The sequence below is a fragment of the Cololabis saira genome, chromosome 18 (genome assembly GCF_033807715.1).
Source record: "Cololabis saira isolate AMF1-May2022 chromosome 18, fColSai1.1, whole genome shotgun sequence".
In the NCBI taxonomy this organism is placed as follows: domain Eukaryota; kingdom Metazoa; phylum Chordata; class Actinopteri; order Beloniformes; family Belonidae; genus Cololabis; species Cololabis saira.
Window position 1 is genome coordinate 38852372 of NC_084604.1, and position 21668 is coordinate 38874039.

General features: G+C 48.2%; 1 protein-coding gene across 3 annotated transcripts in view; it reads left to right on the forward strand.

Annotated features, from left to right (window-relative positions):
- The window catches only part of LOC133464692 (rho guanine nucleotide exchange factor TIAM2-like), a 72973-nt gene that overhangs the window by 22156 nt on the left and 29149 nt on the right, over positions 1-21668 (forward strand). For 2 of the 3 annotated variants that reach the window (XM_061746819.1, XM_061746821.1), the window contains exons 2-5: positions 13618-14484; positions 16444-16900; positions 18841-19016; positions 20802-21083. In XM_061746819.1, coding sequence (XP_061602803.1) covers positions 13624-14484; positions 16444-16900; positions 18841-19016; positions 20802-21083 — 1776 coding nt within the window. In that variant the 5' untranslated portion in view covers positions 13618-13623. Of the gene's footprint in view, positions 1-8159; positions 8204-13617; positions 14485-16443; positions 16901-18840; positions 19017-20801; positions 21084-21668 lie in introns of those variants that run through there. The other variant, XM_061746820.1, reaches the window with a different exon arrangement.

Below are 21668 nucleotides of genomic sequence, written 5' to 3' on the forward strand. Positions count from 1 at the left end.
TCCGGTTTTGTCCGGTTTGGTCCAGTTTGGTCCGGTTTGGTCCATTTTTGTCCGGTTTGGTCCAGTTTGGTCTGGTTTGGTCCGATTTTGTCCGGTTTGGTCCAGTTTGGTCTGGTCTGGTCTGGTTTGGTCTGGTTTGTTCCAATTTGGTCCAGTTTTGTCCGGTTTGGTCCGGTTTGGTCTGGTTTGGTCCGGTTTGGTCCAGCTTGTCCGGTTTGGGCCAGTTTGGTCCTGTCTGGTCCAGTTTGGTACAATAATGTTCGTCCGAGCAATAAGCATCCGAATTTTCGCCCTTTCTTTTTGCTTTTTGGCATCTAGCATTGCCACGGTAACACTTTTGACTGAGAAAAGTAATGACCGCCCAGGCACGATGTATGACATGCATGGATGCACGTTGCGGCAAAGATCCTCTATACACAAGATAGCGCATTGCCGTTACTGCCAATGGTATGGAATGGTATACACTGCCGGTCTCCTAAGTGGGCATGGCCGCCCCTCTCCCCACATCGTTTTGGAACATACAACACTAGATACAGTACAACTTTCTTCCAAAAATACTTAAATAATAAAAATAACAGTATTATTAAGAAAAGAAGCAAGTTTTATTTTAGTTTTAAACTTAATTTTATCCGATGGGAAAACGATGAGAGCCAAATCTCGCGAGAGTGTGTTGATCAGACAGATACAGGTCTCAAACAAAGTTCATTTTCTCCTAATCTGTCGGTCTTAAAATTGCCATTTTGGTGTCAGAATGTTCAGAAGATTTGTGGCTTTTGAAAGATGGGTCCCATATTTACTTAGGTTACTATGGGGCGAAGGAATTGGTAATAATCTGTGCTCACGTTCACTTTTCCCATAGGACTCAATAGACTCAGGACCTACTTCCGGTCTCCTAAAGGGGCGTGGCAGTCACGTGACACAGATACAGAAACTCGAACCTTAGTGGGCTGTCTCGGTTTATAGAACGTCTCTGGTTGCGGTTCGGGCCGTATTAACGGACGAAAAAAGCGTGCGGAAGAAGAAGAAGAAGAAGAAGAAGAAGAAGAAGAAGAAGAAGAAGAAGAAGAAGAAGAAGAAGAAGAAGAAGAAGAAGAAGAAGAAGAAGAAGAAGAAGAAGAAGAAGAAGAAGAAGAAGAAGAAGAAGAAGAAGAAGAAGAAGAAGAAGAAGAAGAAGAAGAAGAAGAAAAGGGAAATCGCGTTCATTTTTCAGGTTTTTTCGGGCGTAGGATTTTTGCGAACTTTAGCTTGTTAGCAAAATGGTAGCAACATCGCCCATTGGGTTGATTGATGGGTTGACTGATGGGCGGATTGATTGGCTGATTGATGGGTTGATTGATGGGTTGATTGATCACCAGGAAAGTCTTAATACGGTGAATATCTGATCTGATCACACAGAAGTAGAAAAGATGGGGGGGGGGGGTTGAATCTCAGTTATCGGGGGACCCTCGGATGACCTCCAGCTGGTGAGACTCCACCACATTTGGCACGGTTCTGATCCGATTAGCCTCGGTTCAGCCCGGCAACTCCACCTGAGCCCCCCCGACCCCAGCGGGCCCCTCCTCCAATTACCAGCCGTTTAGAGGCGGCCGACGCGCCGCTGCAGTTGAGCTGCCGGGTTCCCCGAGATGAAGATGAAGACAGAGGAGGAGCTGACAGCCTGGGGTCAGACCTACTGTCTGGCAGCCAATGCTGTGAAGACTAAGGACATGGTTATTAGCCTCAGGGAGCCTCATAACCGTCCGGTACCCCCTCCTATCGTTTTGAATAACCAGGCTGTAGACAGGGTGGACACATTCAGGTTCCTTGGAATACAGCTCTCCTCTGACCTGAAATGGGACGCACAAGTCCAGTTTATGTTGGGGCGGCAGTAGCTCAGGTGGTAGAGCAGGTCGTCCAATGATTGGAAGGTCCGTCCCAGTTTGCTGTCATAGGGCCTGATTTACTAAGATCCTTTACTAAGTGATCAACTAAGAATGCTTGCGCAATTGATAACAGGTGCAAACCGCAGTATTTAAATGAGGTGTTGCGTGTCTTACGGTTTGCGCCATGGAGAGTCTAGATGGAAAGCAGGATAGTCGCAAGTGCAAAATGAAATTTGACGAGTTGGAGTTAGAGATATTAGTGGAAGAGGCAAATAAACACATTCATGAACTACAGCAAAGAAATTTAAACATTACCAAAAGAAACGCAATATTGGAGAAAATCTGCGATAGAATAAATGCAGTTGGTAAGACAAAAAGAACGGCAGATGAGGTTAAAAGAAGGTGGCAAGATATAAAGCGAAGAACTAAAGAAAAAGTGGCCTTTAATAAAACTTGTGCAACCATTTCTAAAATAGCATGCAGCAGAATAAAGACTCTCTCTCTGCGTATTCTTTGATTTAGGCGATGTCGCCTCCTTGCCACAATAACAGCAGCCATTGGTGCGTAATGCTGGGCAGATTAGCACCTTCCTTTCGAACGTATTAAATACAGACGCAATCACAATCCCCGCAACTACTTTCAGGCTTGGTAAATCTCATTGCGTGTGGTAAATGAACCTATTTGCATTTTCCCCTCCCAGTATTTAGCGCTTTCTGGCGGGTACGCCCCATATTGATTATTCATCAGGGCAAAAGTACTAAATGAACAGCGTGTGCTATTTTGCTCATTTCAGAGACGCAGTCCTCTTTGCACGCTGTTAGTAGATCAGCTGGCACTTTGGTTTGCGGGTGCTGTCAAGTTTGCACACGTTTTTACGCATGCAAACCTTTAGTAAATCAGGCCCATAGTGTCCTTGGGCAAGACACCTTACCCACCTGCAGAACTGAAAAAAAAAATATATATATATATATTTTTTTTAATTCTCATTAAATTATGGAATCATTTTTCAAAATGCTTCAAAATATGCCTATTTGTGGAAAGAATATGTAGTATTTGAGTTACATAAAAGCTTGTTATTTGTTTTCTTCCTAATTGTCCTTGTGGTTAAGAACCCCCAACACAAAAATGGTTTGGCCGCTGATCAACATTTTATGTTATCATTTAATTCAACCATTAGGATGGTCAAAATGTCCGGTCAGCACAAGTCCGGTGCTCAGAAAAGAAGAGACAAGAGAAGAAGAGAAGAAGAAAATAGAGGCCTCATAGATTCTCTATACAAATATTTTAAAAAGGTGGTGACGGTGAAGCTGGAATTAATAAAGTCAGCGTAGAGCAAGGTCAGAAACAGTTACAACGTTTACCAACCTTGTAACTTAACCTAACTGCTAGCAATGCTAACATCCATTAGCTTGTATAAAAACCTGAAGAGCAGAGGGAGAGGAGAGGAAGAGGGAGAAGGAGAGATCCGGGCGCAGGGGGGCCCATCTTAGATTATTTTGTCCGGGGCCCCGGCAGGACTGTCAGCTGGCCTGCATAGGGATACCGACTAACTAGTTCCCCACTCTGGAGGTGAGGAGAGAGGAGGTGAGGAGAGAGGAGGTGAGGAGAGAGGAGGTGAGGAGACAGGAGGCACCTTAAGGGAATTCCATCGGTTACTGAGAGAAGGACAATCCCAACGATCCAAAGCCTCCAGTCGCTACACGCTACGCAATGGGAGGACACTCACACAAAAAGGCACCAGATGTCGTTCCTCCCGAGAGCGTACAAGCTTTTTCAGAAGTAAAACAAAACCTTTTTAGCATTGTTTTACAGTTATATTTATTTGTATTTATTTTTTTGTTGTTGTTATTGTTGTTGTTTTTTTCAATAGAGCGGTCCTCTTGCGTCAAAGTATAAGAAACATCATTATTCATAGTGTTATGCAATGATGTATCTCAAATTAACTTGAACTTGATGGGGAGGGACCGGGGGGTTGCTGGTTTACTGACCAGCAAACTGCTGTAACGCTTCCTTGATTCCTCGGTTCCTCAGTTCTTCGTTTTTGTGGGACATCTGTAACGGTTCCCGGGTTCCTCGGCTCCTCAGTTCCTTGGTTCCTGGTTCCTGGGTTCCTCGTTTCCTCAGTTCCTGGGTTCCTTGGTTCCTCAGTTCCTGGGTCCCTCAGTTCCTGGTTCCTGGTGTTTGCAGCTCAGCAGTGTTTCAGCTCTGCAGTCGGAGTAGCTGCACAAACGCGGCAGGAAGCAGCTGTGACGACCGGGCCGGGGGCCGACACTGGCCGCGCCCCGAGTCCGGGGGCCCACCCGTCCCCCCACCCGTCCCCCCCACCCGACAAGGACAAGGACCCCAGTCAGGGGGACAGGAAATGGACCCCCACCCGCACCGCACCCCCACTTCCTAACAACCTGCCCTGACCAGAGGACCCGGTTCTGTCGTCTCAGACCATCAGAACTTTAGTTCTGGGTTCTGGGGGGACCAGAGGACCCGGCCCTGTCCTCTCGGACCATCAGAACTTTAGTTCTGGGTTCTGGGGGACCAGAGGACCCGGCTCTGTCAGCAGCATAGCTGGGAGGGAATATGTCAAAAATCATAAAGATTGTGCACTTGGTGACAAGTTTTTGATATTTGGCATGGTGTTAGGTTTGGACATAAGGTTTTCCAAAACCAGCGCAAACAAATCTGGACGGCCCCCTAGTGGCAGAACATTCAAAATGGCTCCCGCCAAAAAGACCAAAGGTCAAATCTCAGCTTCTCTTAGTCCTAGATTGTTGAATATTGTCACTTTCTCTACTTTTTTGGTGCTAGGAATTCAATTCTGGGATAAATTTCCTCTTTCAAGGTCATGTTGAAGGTTAAATTTAATTTTCAAGGTCAGTTTTTTGCCCTAAAAACTCTAGAATTAAGTCACATAGAAAGATTATATTTGGCTCTAGATCCTATTTTCACCCCCAAGGAATGCAATTTTCTGTTTATTGGACAAGTCACTATCGCTGTAGTATCAATAATCTGATTGGGTGAGAACAGTGGCCTTCATTCAGGCTTAAGATGAACAGAACCTCAGAACTAAGTCACAGTGAAAGAATAGGATTTTATTAAAATAACACACACGAAAAAATCAGCTGTGAGTATTTAAACTCACTCAACACCAACAATGCCTCTATCGCCTTATTGCTTATTGATTCATTTAGAATGTTCTGCAAACCGGCCACTAGGGGGGCCGTCCCAATTTGTTTGCGGTGGTTTTTGAAAACCTTATGTCCATAACTAACACCATGCCAAACATCAAAAACTTGTCACCAAGTGCACGATTTTCATGAATTCCCTCTCAGCTAGCAGGTGGGATTCCTGCAGCTTCATCAACTCATATTCATTCACATGTGACCGGGTCTTTCAGCTGAAGGGTTAGGGTTAGGGGGGGGGGGGGGGGGGTGGGGGGTCTTTGTCTGTGAAGGAGGGGGGTCTTTATCATGGGGGTCTTTGTCTTGGGGGGGGTCTTTGTCTTGGGGGGGGTCCTCATCCTCGGCAGATGGCCGATGGGACCGAGGACAAAAGTGATGGAAACAGAGAGGAAAAGTTTGGAAAAGCTTTTAAATCTCTTTCTACATAGACTACGTTTCCATGCAGTCCATATTCCAGTTACTGAAACATTGGGAATAATCCGTATTACATGGTAATTAATCATTGGGGATATCTGGATCAAACCAGCGACGCACGGAGAACATCATGACGCAATTCCCGTCATTTCTGCTTCTTCTTCCTGTATCCAAATCCAAAACAGCAACAACAACAGCAGCACGGTGGATAATCAACAGCCCAGGAGAAGTCGTTTTATTTCTCGGCCTTTTTCAGCGTCTTCCAGCGGAGCTTGATCTGGTCTGGCCTTCCTACAAATGTTGCTGCGCACAACTTTTCTCTCACCTTCTTGTAAATCTTCTATCCCGGTACTTTCTACCGTCTACAAATGCAGAAATGTTCATATCCAAGTAAAAGTAAAAAGTATAGTGATTCAAAACTACTCCTAAAAGTACAACATTTCCCAAAACTTACTCAAGTAAGGCCCCGTTTACACATAGCCGGGTATTTACAAAAACGGATATTTCCCTCTCTACGTTTTGAAAAATTCCATCGTTTACACAAGATCGTTTTCAAAATATCTTCGTTTACACGAATCCGCATAAATACGGTGTTAACGTCATGCCAGCCAATCAGAATCCTGGAAAAAACATCAACAAATGACACGTGACGTGTAACTTCCAGTTAAGGCTGATTTATGGTTCCGCGTAGGGTACGCGGCGACGCACACCGTACGGCGTAGGGTTTGCGTCGATTTAACGCAGGACCATAATTCAGACTTTACTTCCAAGACGGAACGAGTCTTTGGTTTGGAGTGACAAAGAAGTGGAGTTACTTTTAAGTGTGACGTTAGAATATAAAACAGGTAAAATACAAGAAAATATTGACGGTGGCCAAACTAATTGTAAACACAGGTCGCACACATGACGCTGGTGACGTTTCTGTTGCATAATGTGACGTTCTGAAGCCTAAATGTCCGTTTTCCTCTGTTTAGACGCAAATGTGAAAACGTAGTTTTTGAAAATCTCCACTTTGGCCGGAGTTTTCAGAAATGATCGTTTTTGGAGACTTTGAGCTTCGTTTTCATGTAAACGAACGGCCAAAACGCATGAAAACGCCTCAGTTTTTGCTCCGTGTAAACGGGGCCTAAATGTAATGGAGTAAATGTAACTCGTTACTATCCAGCTCTGGTATGGAATGGGAATTTGAGTGTAGAGCAGTAAATGTGCTTGGAGTTCAGCAGGATTGGTTCAGCCACCTGAAACATGAGTTCCAGGTTGTGCACATTGTGTCTGATGTTCCAATACATGTGTTTAAACAATTGTGAAAAACTGTAAAAACCGGAATATGAGCAAATTCCGGTTATTCAAAGGGGTTATTGGTGTTTACATGGCCGTGAAAAACCGGGTTATTGTTAATATTCCCGGTAGGAATGGGCGATATTTTACCGTTCACGATAAACCGTCAAAAAAATTCCCCACGGTAAGAATTTGTATCTCACGGTAAAAATGATAAATTCCTGTTGATGATGTTTTTGTGTAAAACTGATTTATGGTTCTGTGTTAAATCCACGCACAATGTACGTGAAGGAAGGAAGGAAGGAAGGAAGGAAGGAAGGAAGGAAGGAAGGAAGGAAGGAAGGAAGGAAGGAAGGAAGGAAGGAAGGAAGGAAGGAAGGAAGGAAGGAAGGAAGGAAGGAAGGAAAGGGGAGAAGGAAGCGAGAAAACAAGGAGAGAGCAGGAGGAAAGAAGGGAAAAAGGAAGGAAGGAAGGAAGGAAGGAAGGAAGGAAGGAAGGAAGGAAGGAAGGAAGGAAGGAAGGAAGGAAGGAAGGAAGGAAGGAAGGAAGGAAGGAAGGAAGGAAGGAAGGAAGGAAAGGGGAGAAGGGAGAAGGAAGCGAGAAAACAAGGAGAGAGCAGGAGGAAAGAAGGGAAAAAGGAAGGAAGGAAGGAAGGAAGGAAGGAAGGAAGGAAGGAAGGAAGGAAGGAAGGAAGGAAGGAAGGAAGAAAGGAAGGAAGGAAGGAAATGAGTCTGAAAAGAAAGAAAGAAATCGAAAGAAAGAAAGAAAGAAAGAAAGAAAGAAAGAAAGAAAGAAAGAAAGAAAGAAAGAAAGAAAGAAAGAAAGAAAGAAAGAATAAATTCCCGTTGATACGTTTTTGTGTAACAAACATGGCGGATCTGAGAGCGAGATAGATTTTAGTTAAAAAGGTGGAGTTGAATTGGTATTTTTTAATCGTAATTTTTATCGTTATCGGGATAAATGCCAGAAATTATCGTGATACCATTTTTCTAGTCCATACCGCCCATTCCTAATTCCCGGTTTTAAGAGGGTTATTGATGCACGTAAACGCAGTCGTAGATTCACAGCCTGGACTGAGGGGCAGATGTGAGGAGGTACTTAGTGTTGCTCTCATGCTCAACCTGGAAACCTGGAAACCTGGCAGAGTTCTCAGCCTGCAGATCCATGTTCGTCAGGAAAGAAAGAAAATCCAGGAGAAAGTTGCTCAGCATTCCAGGAAACCAAATAAACAGAGGAGTGAAGGGGTGGGGGGGGGTCTGGTTTCAGAGAGACGTCATGGAACGGGGACGGGGGGACGGGGGGACGGGGGGACGGGGGGACGGGTGGGTACAAAAGGGAAGCCTGTGGCTGGCTAAGCCCCGCCCCCTGACGAGGCCCCTCCCCCCCTCCCTCTGTAGCAGCAGCTGGAGGAGAACAGAAGAGAGGAAGAGGAGAAGAGGACGGAGCTGCTGGACCCGGGACCTGGACTCGGAGGTAAAACTGGTCCCTGCTGGTTCCCCGAGGGTCCACCAGACCTCTGCTGGGAACCAGAACTGGACCTCTGGTGGGAACCAGAACTGGTTCTGGTTCCTGTTGCTGTCAGAGTCCTCAGAGATGATCTCAACTCCAGTTTTTTACAGGAGTCAGAAGTAAGGGATGCTGCCAGCGGAGTGAGGGGTAGTTCCTGCTGAAGTTCCTGCTGTAGTTCCTATTGCAGTTCCTGCTGCAGTTCCTGTTGTAGTTCCTGTTGTAGTTCCTGCTGCAGTTCCTGTTGCAGTTCCTGTTGCAGTTCCTGTTGCAGTTCTTGGAGTAGTTTCTGCTGCAGTTCCTGCTGTAGTTCCTGTTGCAGTTCCTGTTGCAGTTCTTGGAGTAGTTCCTGCTGCAGTTCCTGTTGCAGTTTCTGTTGCAGTTCCTGTTGCAGTTCCTGTTGCAGTTCCTGTTGTAGTTCCTGTTGTAGTTCCTGTTGTAGTTCCTGTTGCAGTTCCTGTTGTAGTTCTTGGAGTAGTTCCTGCTGCAGTTCCTGTTGCAGTTCCTGTTGCAGTTCCTGTTGCAGTTCTTGGAGTAGTTTCTGCTGCAGTTCCTGCTGTAGTTCCTGTTGCAGTTTCTGCTGCAGTTCCTGCTGTAGTTCCTGTTGCAGTTCCTGTTGCAGTTCTTGGAGTAGTTCCTGCTGCAGTTCCTGTTGCAGTTCCTGTTGCAGTTCCTGTTGCAGTTCCTGTTGTAGTTCCTGTTGTAGTTCCTGTTGCAGTTCCTGTTGTAGTTCCTGCTGTAGTTTCGGTTGCAGTTCTTGGAGTAGTTCCTGTTGCAGTTCCTGTTGTAGTTCCTGTTGCAGTTCCTGTTGCAGTTATTGGGGGAGTTCCTGTTGCAGTTCCTGTTGCAGTTCTTGGAGTAGTTTCTGGGGTAGTTCCTGTTGTGGTTCCTGTTGCAGTTCTTGTTGCAGTTCCTGTTGCAGTTCTTGTTGCAGTTCCTGTTGCAGTTATTGGGGTAGTTCCTGTTGCAGTTCCTGCTGCAGTTCCTTTTGCGGTTCTTGGAATAGTTTCTGGGGTAGTTCCTGTTGTGGTTCCTGCTACAGTTCCTGTTGCTGTACCTGTTGCTGTTCCTATAGCAATTCCTGGGACAGTTCCTGCTGCAGGTCCTGTTGCGGTTCTTGGAATAGTTCCTGTTGCAGTTCCTGTTGCAGTTATTGGGGTAGTTCCTGCTGCAGGTCCTGTTGCGGTTCTTGGAATAGTTCCTGTTGCAGTTCCTGTTGCAGTTATTGGGGTAGTTCTTGTTGCAGTTCCTGTTGCAGTTATTGGGTTAGTTCCTGTTGCAGTTATTGGGGTAGTTCTTGTTGCAGTTCCTGTTGCAGTTATTGGGTTAGTTCCTGTTGCAGTTATTGGGTTAGTTCCTGTTGCTGTTCCTATAGCAATTCCTGGGGAAGTTCCTGCTGTAGTTCCTGGGGCAGTTCCTGCTGCAGTTCCTGGGGTAGTTCCTGTTGCGGTTCTTGGAATAGTTTCTGGGGTAGTTCCTGTTGCTGTTCCTATAGCAATTCCCGGGGTAGTTCCTGCTGCAGTTCCTGGGGTAGTTCCTGCTGCAGTTCCTGGGGTAGTTCCTGTTGCAGTTCCTGGGGCAGTTCCTGCTGCAGTTCCTGTTGCGGTTCCTCAGGTAGTTCCTGCTGCAGTTCCTGGGGTAGTTCCTGCTGCAGTTCCTACTGCTGTCATGAAGGTGCTGAACTATATTTCTGTTTATAAAATGTCTCATTGAAGCTGCAAAAGCTTCCAGCATGTAAACAAAGTTTCAGCTCCAAAGATGCTGAAATGTTGCAGGAATCAGATAAGTGTCATCAGGAGGAACTCAGAGAACCATCTTCAGGAACTAGGAACTCAGAGAACCATCTTCAGGAACTAGCTGGAACACCGACCGTCAGCTGTTTCAGCCAGCGACGTCACAGATTATCTGTGATGTATTCGTGGTGTAACAGTGATGAATCTGTGGTGTCATGGTGGTGTATCGGTGATGTATTGGTGGTTTATCATTGGTGTATCGGTGGTGTATCGGTGGTGTATTGGTGGTGTATCAGTGGTGTATCGGTGGTGTATCGGTGGTGTATTGGTGGTGTATCAGTGGTGTATCGGTGGTGTATCGGTGGTGTATCAGTGGTGTATTGGTGGTGTATCGGTGGTGTATTGGGGGTGTATCAGTGGTGTATCGGTGGTATATCGGTGGTGTATCATTGGTGTATCGGTGGTGTATTGGTGGTTTATCATTGGTGTATTGGTGGTGTATCGGTGGTGTATTGGTGGTGTATTGGTGGTGTATCAGTGGTGTATCGGTGGTGTATCAGTGGTGTATTGGTGGTGTATTGGTGGTGGGTTGTGGTGTATCAGTGGTGTATTGTTGGTGTATTGGTGGTGTATCGGTGGTGTATCAGTGGTGTATCGGTGGTGTATCGGTGGTGTATCAGTGGTGTATTGGTGTATCGGTGGTGTATTGGTGGTGTATCGGTGGTGTATCGGTGGTGTATTGGTGGTGTATCGGTGGTGTATTGGTGGTGTATCGGTGGTGTATCGGTGGTGTATTGGTGGTGTATCGGTGGTGTATCGGTGGTGTATTGGTGGTGTATTGGTGGTGTATTGGTGGTGTATCAGTGGTGTATCGGTGGTGTATTGGTGGTGTATCAGTGGTGTATTGGTGGTGTATTGGTGGTGTATCGGTGGTGTATTGGTGGTGTATCAGTGGTGTATCAGTGGTGTATTGGTGGTGTATTGGTGGTGGGTTGTGGTGTATCGGTGGTGTATTGGTGGTGTATTGGTGGTGTATTGGTGGTGTATCAGTGGTGTATCAGTGGTGTATCAGTGGTGTATTGGTGGTGTATCGGTGGTGTATCGGTGATGTATTGGTGGTGTATCGGTGGTGTTTTGGTGATGTATTGGTGGTGTATTGGTGGTGTATCGGTGGTGTATTGGTGGTGTATCAGTGGTGTATTGGTGGTGTATTGGTGGTGTATTGACGGTGTATCGGTGGTGTTTTGGTGGTGTATTGGTGATGTATTGGTGGTGTATTGGTGGTGTATCGGTGGTGTATTGGTGGTGTATCATTGGTGTATTGGTGGTGTATTGGTGGTGTATCATTGGTGTATTGGTGGTGTATCGGTGGTGTATTGGTGGTGTATCATTGGTGTATTGGTGGTGTATTGGTGGTGTATTGGTGGTGTATCATTGGTGTATTGGTGGTGTATTGGTGGTGTATCATTGGTGTATTGGTGGTGTATCATTGGTGTATTGGTGGTGTATTGGTGGTGTATCATTGGTGTATTGGTGGTGTATTGGTGGTGTATCATTGGTGTATCGGTGGTGTATTGGTGGTTTATTGGTGGTGTATCGGTGGTGTATCATTGATGTATCGGTGGTGTATCGGTGGTGTATTGGTGGTGTATCGGTGGTGTATCGGTGGTGTATTGGTGGTGTATTGGTGGTGTATTGGTGGTGTATCAGTGGTGTATCGGTGGTGTATTGGTGGTGTATTGGTGGTGTATCGGTGGTGTATTGGTTGTGTATCGGTGGTGTATCGGTGGTGTATCGGTGGTGTATTGGTGGTGTATCGGTGGTGTATTGGTGGTGTATTGGTGGTGTATCAGTGGTGTATCGGTGGTGTATTGGTGGTGTATCAGTGGTGTATCGGTGGTGTATCGGTGGTGTATTGGTGGTGTATCGGTGGTGTATTGGTGGTGTATTGGTGGTGTATTGGTGGTGTATCAGTGGTGTATCGGTGGTGTATCGGTGGTGTATCGGTGGTGTATTGGTGGTGTATCAGTGGTGTATTGGTGGTGTATTGGTGGTGTATTGGTGGTGGGTTGTGGAGTATTGGTGGTGTATTGGTGGTGTATCGGTGGTGTATTGGTGGTGTATTGGTGGTGTATTGGTGGTGTATCGGTGGTGTATTGGTGGTGTATAGGTGGTGTATTGGTGGTGTATTGGTGGTGTATCGGTGGTGTATTGGTGATGTATCGGTGGTGTATCGGTGGTGTATTGGTGGTGTATTGGTGGTGTATCAGTGGTGTATCGGTGGTGTATTGGTGATGTATCGGTGGTGTATTGGTGGTGTATCGGTGGTGTATCGGTGGTGTATTGGTGGTGTATTGGGGGTGTATTGGTGGTGTATCGGTGGTGTATTGGTGGTGTATTGGTGGTGTATCGGTGGTGTATTGGTGGTGTATTGGTGGTGTATCGGTGGTGTATTGGTGGTGTATTGGTGGTGTATTGGTGGTGGGTTGTGGAGTATTGGTGGTGTATCGGTGGTGTATCGGTGGTGTATCGGTGGTGTATCGGTGGTGTATTGGTGGTGTATTGGTGGTGTATTGGTGGTGTATCGGTGGTGTATCGGTGGTGTATAGGTGGAGTATTGGTGGTGTATTGGTGATGTATTGGGGGTGTATTGGTGGTGTATCGGTGGTGTATTGGTGGTGTATTGGTGGTGTATTGGTGGTGTATTGGTGGTGTATCGGTGGTGTATTGGTGGTGTATTGGTGGTGGGTTGTGGAGTATTGGTGGTGTATTGGTGGTGTATTGGTGATGTATTGGTGGTGTATTGGTGGTGTATCGGTGGTGTATTGGTGGTGTATTGGTGGTGTATCGGTGGTGTATTGGTGGAGTATTGGTGGTGTATCGGTGGTGTATTGGTGGAGTATTGGTGGTGTATCGGTGGTGTATCGGTGGTGTATTGGTGATGTAACGGTGATGTATCGGTGGTATATCGGTGGAGTATTGGTGGTGTATTTGTGGTGTATCGGTGGTGTATTGGTTGTGTATTGGTGATGTAACGGTGATGTATCGGTGGTGTATCGGTGGAGTATTGGTGGTGTATCAGTGGTGTATCGGTGGTGTATCAGTGATGTATTGGTGATGTATTGGTGGTGTATTGGTGGTGTATTGGTGGTGTATCGGTGGCGTATCGGTGGCGTATCGGTGGCGTATTGGTGGTGTATTGGTGGTGTATCGGTGGTGTATTGGTTGTGTATCATTGATGTATTGGTGGTGTATTGGTGATGTATCGGTGGTGTATTGGTGGTGTATCGGTGGTTTATCGGTGGTGTATCAGTGATGTATTGGTGATGTATCGGTGATGTATTGGTGGTATATTGGTGGTGTATCGGTGGTGTATTGGTTGTGTATCATTGATGTATTGGTGGTGTATTGGTGATGTATCGGTGGTGTATTGGTGGTGTATCGGTGGTTTATCGGTGGTGTATCAGTGATGTATTGGTGGTGTATCGGTGATGTATTGGTGATGTATCGGTGGTGTAGAAGACGTGATGCTAGTTGATCATTGGCTGTTCTAGTCCACGCCCCCCAATTAGCAAATTAGCATGTTTGCTGCTTTATGTCATTTTACCTAACGAGATACCTAACATCTCCGTCTCTGTCCTCCTGCAGGTTGCCATGGGAAACACGGACAGTCACGGCAGCTTCGGTTCCCCCGCCAAGCCTTCCGGCGCTCTCCGCTTTTCCTCCAAGCGGGAGGAGGTGGTGTCCCCCCAGACCTGGTGGAGGACCAGGGAGAGGAGCTACCAGAGCCGGGGTGCACCGGGACCGCCTTACACCTCCTGGCGCTACGAGGACGCCCCCAGAACCCCCCGCCCCCCCGCCGGGGCCGGCGGCGGCAGCCCCAAGGTGCTGCTCAGCAAAGGCATGAGGGTGGAGTTCACCAACGCGCGGGGGGTCGCCGTGGAGACGCCGGGGCTGCCCCCCCTCGCCGCCACCGCCGCCGGCCCCGAGCCGTCCCTCCGCACCAGCAAGGGCAGCTCCCTCAGCTCGGACGGGTCCTGGTACGACTCGCCGTGGGGCGGCGGCGAGCTGACGGACAGCGTGTTCGTCTGTGGGCGGAGCCTGGACACCAGCAGCGGCTACAACAGCTACTCCTCCACCCGCACCGAGCAGGCCGCCGCCTCCCCGGGACGCGGCTCCGCCCTCCTGTTCCCCGTGGCGGAGGCGCCCGCCGGCGGCGGCGGCGGCTGCCGCACCTGCTCCTCCGGCCGCACCGAGGACAGCGGCATCGGGGACTCGGTGATCCTGCCGCCGGACCTGTCCCCCCCCCGTCTCGCCGCTTTCCCCCCCGTCCCGGAGACCGGTCCTGATGATGTCATCCCGGAGGAGGCGGGGCCGCCGGGGGGCGCGGCGCAGCGGTACAACGCCTCCACGCTGCCCAGGACCGCCGGGACCAGGAAAGACTTCCTGAAGAGTCGGATCAGACGCCTGAGCGACTGGACGGGGAGTCTGAGCCGGAAGAAGAGGAGGATGCAGGTGAGAGACGACACACAACACCACGCCGTAGCCGGTGAGGGAACGTGAGGGAACGTGAGGGAACGTGAGGGAACCATGGCACCGTAGCCGGTGAGGGAACGTGAGGGAACGTGAGGGAACGTGAGGGAACCATGGCACCGTAGCCGGACTCTGAGGTCCAAACCGTCAGGGAACAGCTCTGATGTAAAACAAGTTTCCACCTTAACAAAACCCAGATCAGAGAGAAAAGAGAAGCCAGAGAGAGAACGAGAGGGAACATGAGGGAACAAGAGAGAACGGGAGGGAACGATTGAGAATTAGAAAATGTGTGAGAATGTGTGAGGGAACAAAAGAGAACGTGAGGGAACAAGAGAAAACGTGAGGGAACGTGTGAGATAATGGATGGGAACAAGAGAGAACGTGAGAGAGAACGTGAGAAAAAGTGAGGGAACAAGGCAAAACATGAGGGAACAAGAGGGAACAAGAGAAGATTGTAAGGGAAATAGAGACAGAACAAGAGGGAACATGAGAGAGAACTTGAGAGAGAACGCGAGGGAACAAGGAAGAACGTGAGGGAACAAGACGGAATGTGACGGAACAAGAGAGAGAACGTGAGAAGAAGTGAGGGACCAAGAGAGAACGAGAGGAGATGAGATAACGTGAGAGAAAGTGTGAGAACGTGAGGGAACAAGACAGAAAATGAGGGAACAAGAGGGAATATGAGGGAACAAGAGGGAATGAGATAATGGTAGAGAAGGTGTGAGAACATGAGGGAACATGTGAGGGAACGAAAGACAACGTGACAATGAGAGAAAATGTGAGGGAACAAGAGAGAAGATGAGGGAACAAGGAAGATTGTAAGGGAAATAGAGAGAGAACGTGAGGGAACATGTGAGAGAACGGATAGGAACAAGAGAGAACATGAGAGAGAACGTGAGGGAACAAGAGAGAATGTGAGGGAAAAAGAGAGAACGAGAGGAAATGAGAACGTGAGGAAACATGTGAGGGAACGAAAGACAATGTGACAAGGAGAGAGAATGTGAGGGAACAAGAGAAAACGTGAGGGAACGCGAGGGAACAAGGAAGAGAACATGAGAAAAAGTGAGGGAACAAGAGAGAATGTAAGGGAACCAGAGAGAGGACGTGAGGGAAAAAGATAAGATGTGAGGTAATGATAGAGAACGTATGGGAACAAGAGAGAATATGAGGGAACAAGGAAGATTGTAAGGGAAATAGAGATGGAATGTGACGGAACAAGAGAGAGAACGTGAGAAAAAGTGAGGGAACGAGAGGAAATGAGATAACGTGAGAGAAAGTATGAGAACATGAGGGAGCATTTGAGGGAACGGAAGACAATGTGACAGAATGAGAGAGAATGTGAGGGAACAATAGAAAACGTGAGGGAACGTGTGAGAGAATGGATTGGAACAAGAGAGAACGTGAGAGAGAACATGAGAAAAAGTGAGGGAACAAGGCAGAACATGAGGGAACGTAAGTAAGAAGGTGTGAGAGAATGTGAGGGAACAAGAGAGAGAATGTGGGAAAAGTGAGGGAACAATGCAGAACATGAGGGAACAAGAGGGAACAAGAGAAGATGTAAGGGAACAAGAGAGAATGTGAGGGAACAAGGAAGATTGTAAGGGAACAAAAGAAAGAACATGAGGGAACAAGAGAAGATGTGAGGTAATAAGGAAGATTGTAAGGGAAATAGAGAGAGAATGTGAGGGAACAAGGAAGGACGTGATGGAAGGTCTGTGAGAACGTGTGAGAGAACGTGAGGGAACAAGAGATAATGTGAGGGAACAAGAGAGAGAACGTGGGAAAAAGTGAGGGAACAAGAGAGAACGAGAGGGAACGTGTTTGAGAACATGAGGTAACGTGAGGGAACAAGAGAGAACCAGCTGAGCAGCTCCGGCGGTTCCCTTCACCCCTGAACCCGGTTCTGGTGGATAAACGGGTTCGTGTGATTTCTCTCTGCAGGAGCCGAACGGCAGTGAGACTGACGACGTCTTCGTGAACGGGCTGAACTCCGGACCGGACGGTTGCGGTTCCGTGTGGTCCTCCAACCCCCTCTACCCCCAGAACCAGAACAGGTTCCCAGAACCGGCCCAGAACCAGAACCAGAACCAGAACCAACTACTCCAGAACGCTCAGCGCCAGAACGTCTACGAGAACTTCATGCAGGAGCTGGAGACGGGCTGCAGCGGGACGGAGCGGACCGGGACCTCGGGGGGGGACGAGGACGAAGACCTGGACCTTGACCTGGGGACAGAGGGGGGACCGGGGGGCCCGGTGGAGGTCCTGCTGGACCAGGAGCAGGGCCTGGTCCGGCGGGCCGGGTGGCTCTCCTTCAAGGCCCTCATCACCATCAACAAGGACCGGAGGCTGGAGCTGGTGACCCGCCGCAGGTGGAGGAAATACTGGGTAACGCTGAAGGGTGAGTCCTGCTGGGGGGGCCAGCCAGACCTGGACCAGGGTCTGGATCTGGACCTGGACCAGGGTCTGGACCCTAGTGCAGGTCTTGCTGGTCCCTGACGTTAGCAACGACGTAACTGACGTTAGCAGAGACGTAACTGACGTTTGCAGAGACGTAACTGACGTTAGCAGAGACGTAACTGACGTTAGCAGAGACGTAACTGACGTTAGCAATGACGTAACTGACGTTAGCAATGACGTAACTGACGTTAGCAATGACGTAACTGACGTTAGCAACGACGTAACTGACGTTAACAACTACGTAACTGACGTTAGCAGAGACGTAACTGACTTTTGCAGAGACGTAACTGACGTTAGCAGAGACATAACTGACGTTAGCAATGACGTAACTGACGTTAGCAGTGACGTAACTGACGTTAGCAATGACGTAACTGACGTTAGCAGTGACGTAACTGACGTTAGCAATGACGTAACTGACGTTAGCAGTGACGTAACTGACGTTGGCAGAGACGTAACTGACGTTAGCAATGACGTAACTGACGTTAGCAGTGACGTAACTGACGTTAGCAGAGACGTAACTGACGTTTGCAGAGACGTAACTGACATTAGCAACGACGTTACTGATGTTAGCAACGACGTAACTGACGTTAGCAACAACATAACTGACATTAGCAACGACGTTACTGACGTTAGCAACGATGTAACTGACGTTAGCAACAACATAACTGACGTTAGCAGAGACGTAACTGACGTTTGCAGAGACGTAACTGACGTTAGCAACGACGTAACTGACGTTAGCAACGACGTTACTGACGTTAGCAGTGACGTAACTGACGTTAGCAGAGACGTAACTGACGTTAGCAATGACGTAACTGACATTAGCAACGACGTTACTGACGTTAGCAGAGACGTTACTGACGTTAGCAGAGACGTTACTAACGTTAGCAGCGACGTTACTGACGTTAGCAGCGACGTAACTGACGTTAGCAACGACGTAACTGACGTTTACAGAGACGTAACTGACGTTAGCAGTGACGTAACTGACGTTAGCAGAGACGTAACTGACGTTAGCAGAGACGTAACTGACATTTGCAGAGACGTAACTGACGTTAGCAGAGACGTAACTGACGTTAGCAGTGACGTAACTGACGTTAGCAGCGACGTAACTGACGTTAAAATGACGTAACTGACGTTTGCAGAGACGTAACTGACGTTTGCAGAGACGTAACTGACGTTAGCAGAGACGTAACTGACGTTAGCAGAGACGTAACTGACGTTAGCAATGACGTAACTGACATTAGCAACAACGTAACTCACATTAGCAACAACGTTACTGACGTTAGCAGTGGCTTAACTGACGTTAGCAACAACGTAACTCACATTAGCAGCGACGTAACTGACGTTAGCAACGATGTAACTGATGTTAGCAACGACGTAACTGACGTTAGCAACGACGTAACTGACGTTAGCAACGATGTAACTGACATGAGCAACGACGTAACTGACGTTAGCAACGACGTTACTGACGTTAGCAATGGCTTAAATGACGTTAGCAACGACGTAACTGACGTTAGCAACGATGTAACTGATGTTAGCAACGACGTAACTGACGTTAGCAACGACGTTACTGACATTAGCAACAACGTAACTGACGTTAGCAACGACGTAACTGACGTTAGCAACAACGTTACTGACATTAGCAACGACGTTACTGACATTAGCAACAATGTAACTGACGTTAGCAACAACGTAACTCACATTAGCAGCGACATAACTGACGTTAGCAGAGACGTAACTGACGTTAGCAGAGACGTAACTCTACAGACCACTAGGGTCCAGATCCAGACCTGCAGGTTAAAATGTCCAACTTTCGGATAGCTCATGTCTGTAATGTTCTGGGAACCAGAATTATGGGAACTAACGGGGTCGTGGTCCTGCCAGGCTGCACTCTGCTGTTCTACGAGACGTTCGGGCGGGGCGGCGGCGGTGAGCAGGAGCCGTCCCCCCGCTACGCCCTGCTAGCCGAGGACAGCATCGTCCAGGCCGTCCCCGAACACCCCAGGAGGGAGCACGTCTTCTGCCTGAGCAACTCCTGCGGGGACGTCTACCTGTTCCAGGTGAGGCACCGGGGATTCTGGGAAGCTAACGTCTGTTACGTAGTTGCTAACGTCAGTTACGTAGTTGCTAACGTCAGTTAGGTAGTTGCTAATGTCAGTTACATCATTGCTAACTTCAGTTACATTGTTGCTAACGTCAGTTACATCACAGCTAACGTCAGTTACATTGTTGCTAAAGTCAATTACGTCATTCCTAATGTCAGTTACGTCGTTGCAATTATTCTATTCGGATTTAAAATTGGAATAAACCAGCCACTTACTTCTGAATTAAGTGTAATTCGGAATGGCCATTTTCATTCTGAATTGGGTGTTTACGTGGTAATTTTTACTCATTTTAAATCGGATTTAATTTTAATGGTGAGTTAAAGAGGAATTAAACTTCCCATGTGAACGCACTGAGTGAGTGAGTGAAAAGGAAGAGAATCACGGTTTTGTTCTCTTTGGTACGAGGTCTAGCTAATGGGAATCAACTCGTGGCTAATTACTGCAACAAAGGCTCCTATTTACAACCTCATTAAAGAGCAAACTCTCCGTCCTGCACTGGTGAAGCTGCAGAGCTGTTGCATTCTGGGTCCAGGTGATTGGGTCCAGAGACGCTGCGTCTGCTTCTGCTAACGTCAGTTACGTCACTGCATACGTCAGTTACGTCTCTGCAAACGCCAGTTACATCCCTGCTAACGTCAGTTACGTCTCTGCAAACGTCAATTACGTCTCTGCTAATGTCAGTTACGTCTCTGCAAACGTCAATTACGTCTCTGCTAATGTCAGTTACGTCTCTGCAAACGTCAGTTACGTCTCTGCTAACGTCAGTTACGTCTCTGCTAACGTCAGTTACGTCTCTGCAAACGTCAGTTACGTCTCTGCTAACGTCAGTTACGTCTCTGCAAACGTCAGTTACGTCTCTGCTAACGTCAGTTACGTCTGTAAATGTCAATTACGTCACTGCTAACGTCTGTTACGTCATTGCTAATGTCAGTTACGTCGTTGCTAACGTCAGTTACGTCACTGCAAACGTCAGTTACGTCTCTGCAAACGTCAGTTACGTCGTTGCTAACGCCAGTTATGTATCTGCTAACGTCAGCTACGTCTTTGCTAACGCCAGTTACGTCTCTGCTAACGTCAGTTATGTCGTTGCTAACGTCAGCTACGTCTTTGCTAACGCCAGTTACGTCTCTGCTAACGTCAGTTACGTCTCTGCAAACGTCAGGTACGTCATTGCTAATGTCAGTTACGTCGTTGCAAACGTCAGTTACGTCATTGCTAACGCCAGTTACGTCGTTGCAAACGTCAGTTTCTTCTCTGCTAACAGTTACGTCTCTGCTAACGTCAGTTACGTCTCTGCTAACGTCAGTTACGTCTCTGCTAACGTCAGTTACGTCTCTGCAAACGTCAGTTACGTCTCTGCTAACGTCAGTTACGTCTCTGCTAACGTCAGTTACATCTCTGCTAACGTCAGTTACGTCACTGCAAACGTCAGTTACCTCTCTGCAAACGTCAGTTACGACATTGCTAACGTCAATAACGTCGTTGTTAACGTCAATAACGTCGTTGCTAACGTCAGTTACGTCGTTGCAAACGTCAGTTACGTCTCTGCAAACGTCAGTTACGTCTCTGCAAACGTCAGTTACGTCATTGCTAACGTCAGTTACGTTGTTGCTAACGTCAGTTACGTCGTTGCTAACGTCACTTACGTCTCTGCAAACGTCAGTTAAGTTGTTGCTAACATCAGTTACGCCATTGCTAACGTCAGTTATGCCGTTGCTAACGTCAGTTACGTCCCTCCAGGCCACCAGCCAGACGGACCTGGAGAACTGGGTGACGGCGGTCCACTCGGCCAGCGCCGCCCTGTTGGCGCGGCGCCAGGGCCGGGACCAGGACCAGGACCAGGATCAGGACCAGGACCAGGACCAGGGCCGGGACCAGGGCCGGGACACGCTGCGGCTGCTGAGGCGCCACAGCCGCTCGCTGCTGCACCGCATCGACATGGACGGGAAGATGAAGAAGATGGCTGAGCTGCAGCTGTCCGTCATCAAGGAGCCCAGGAGCCGCAAGGCTGTGGAGAGCCAGGTGAGGAGGCCACGCCCACTCTGTGATGTCACGACCGGTCTCTGGAGCCTGATTGGTGGAGCTCTTTGACCCATAAGACATGAGTCAACTGGTGAGACCAGATCAGAGAAAGGATGACATTGGGGAGGTAGAAGGGAAAAAAAAGGCATCCTCACACTGTGTGTAAATACACAGTGTGAGGTGTGAGGCAAAAAAAACACCTCTGCAAGGAAAGCAACATGACACATTTAACATCACAAGGCTTGCACATGTGTGTGTGTGGGGGGGGTGGTTCTAGGGGCGGGGGGGATCCCGGCACAGTACCCCAAGTGAGCACCGCGGCCAGTGGCGCAGCTCTCAAACCTGTTGACTGTGTTGGGGGGAGCTGATAAGAGGGGGGGGCTGAGGAAGCCGTTGAGTTGAGGTGTGGTTATCAGCAAGTGTGTGTGTAAGCGGTAAGTCCGTAAACTTTGCTCAGAGCTGCTCTCAGCCAATGTCCTTGATGTTATCAGGCGGCTCGGTACAGTTCTGAAAACAGGTCCGCAGATGTTCGGGGGAAAGGGGAGGGTTAGTGTTAGTGGAGGCAGAGTCACCTTGTTTACATTC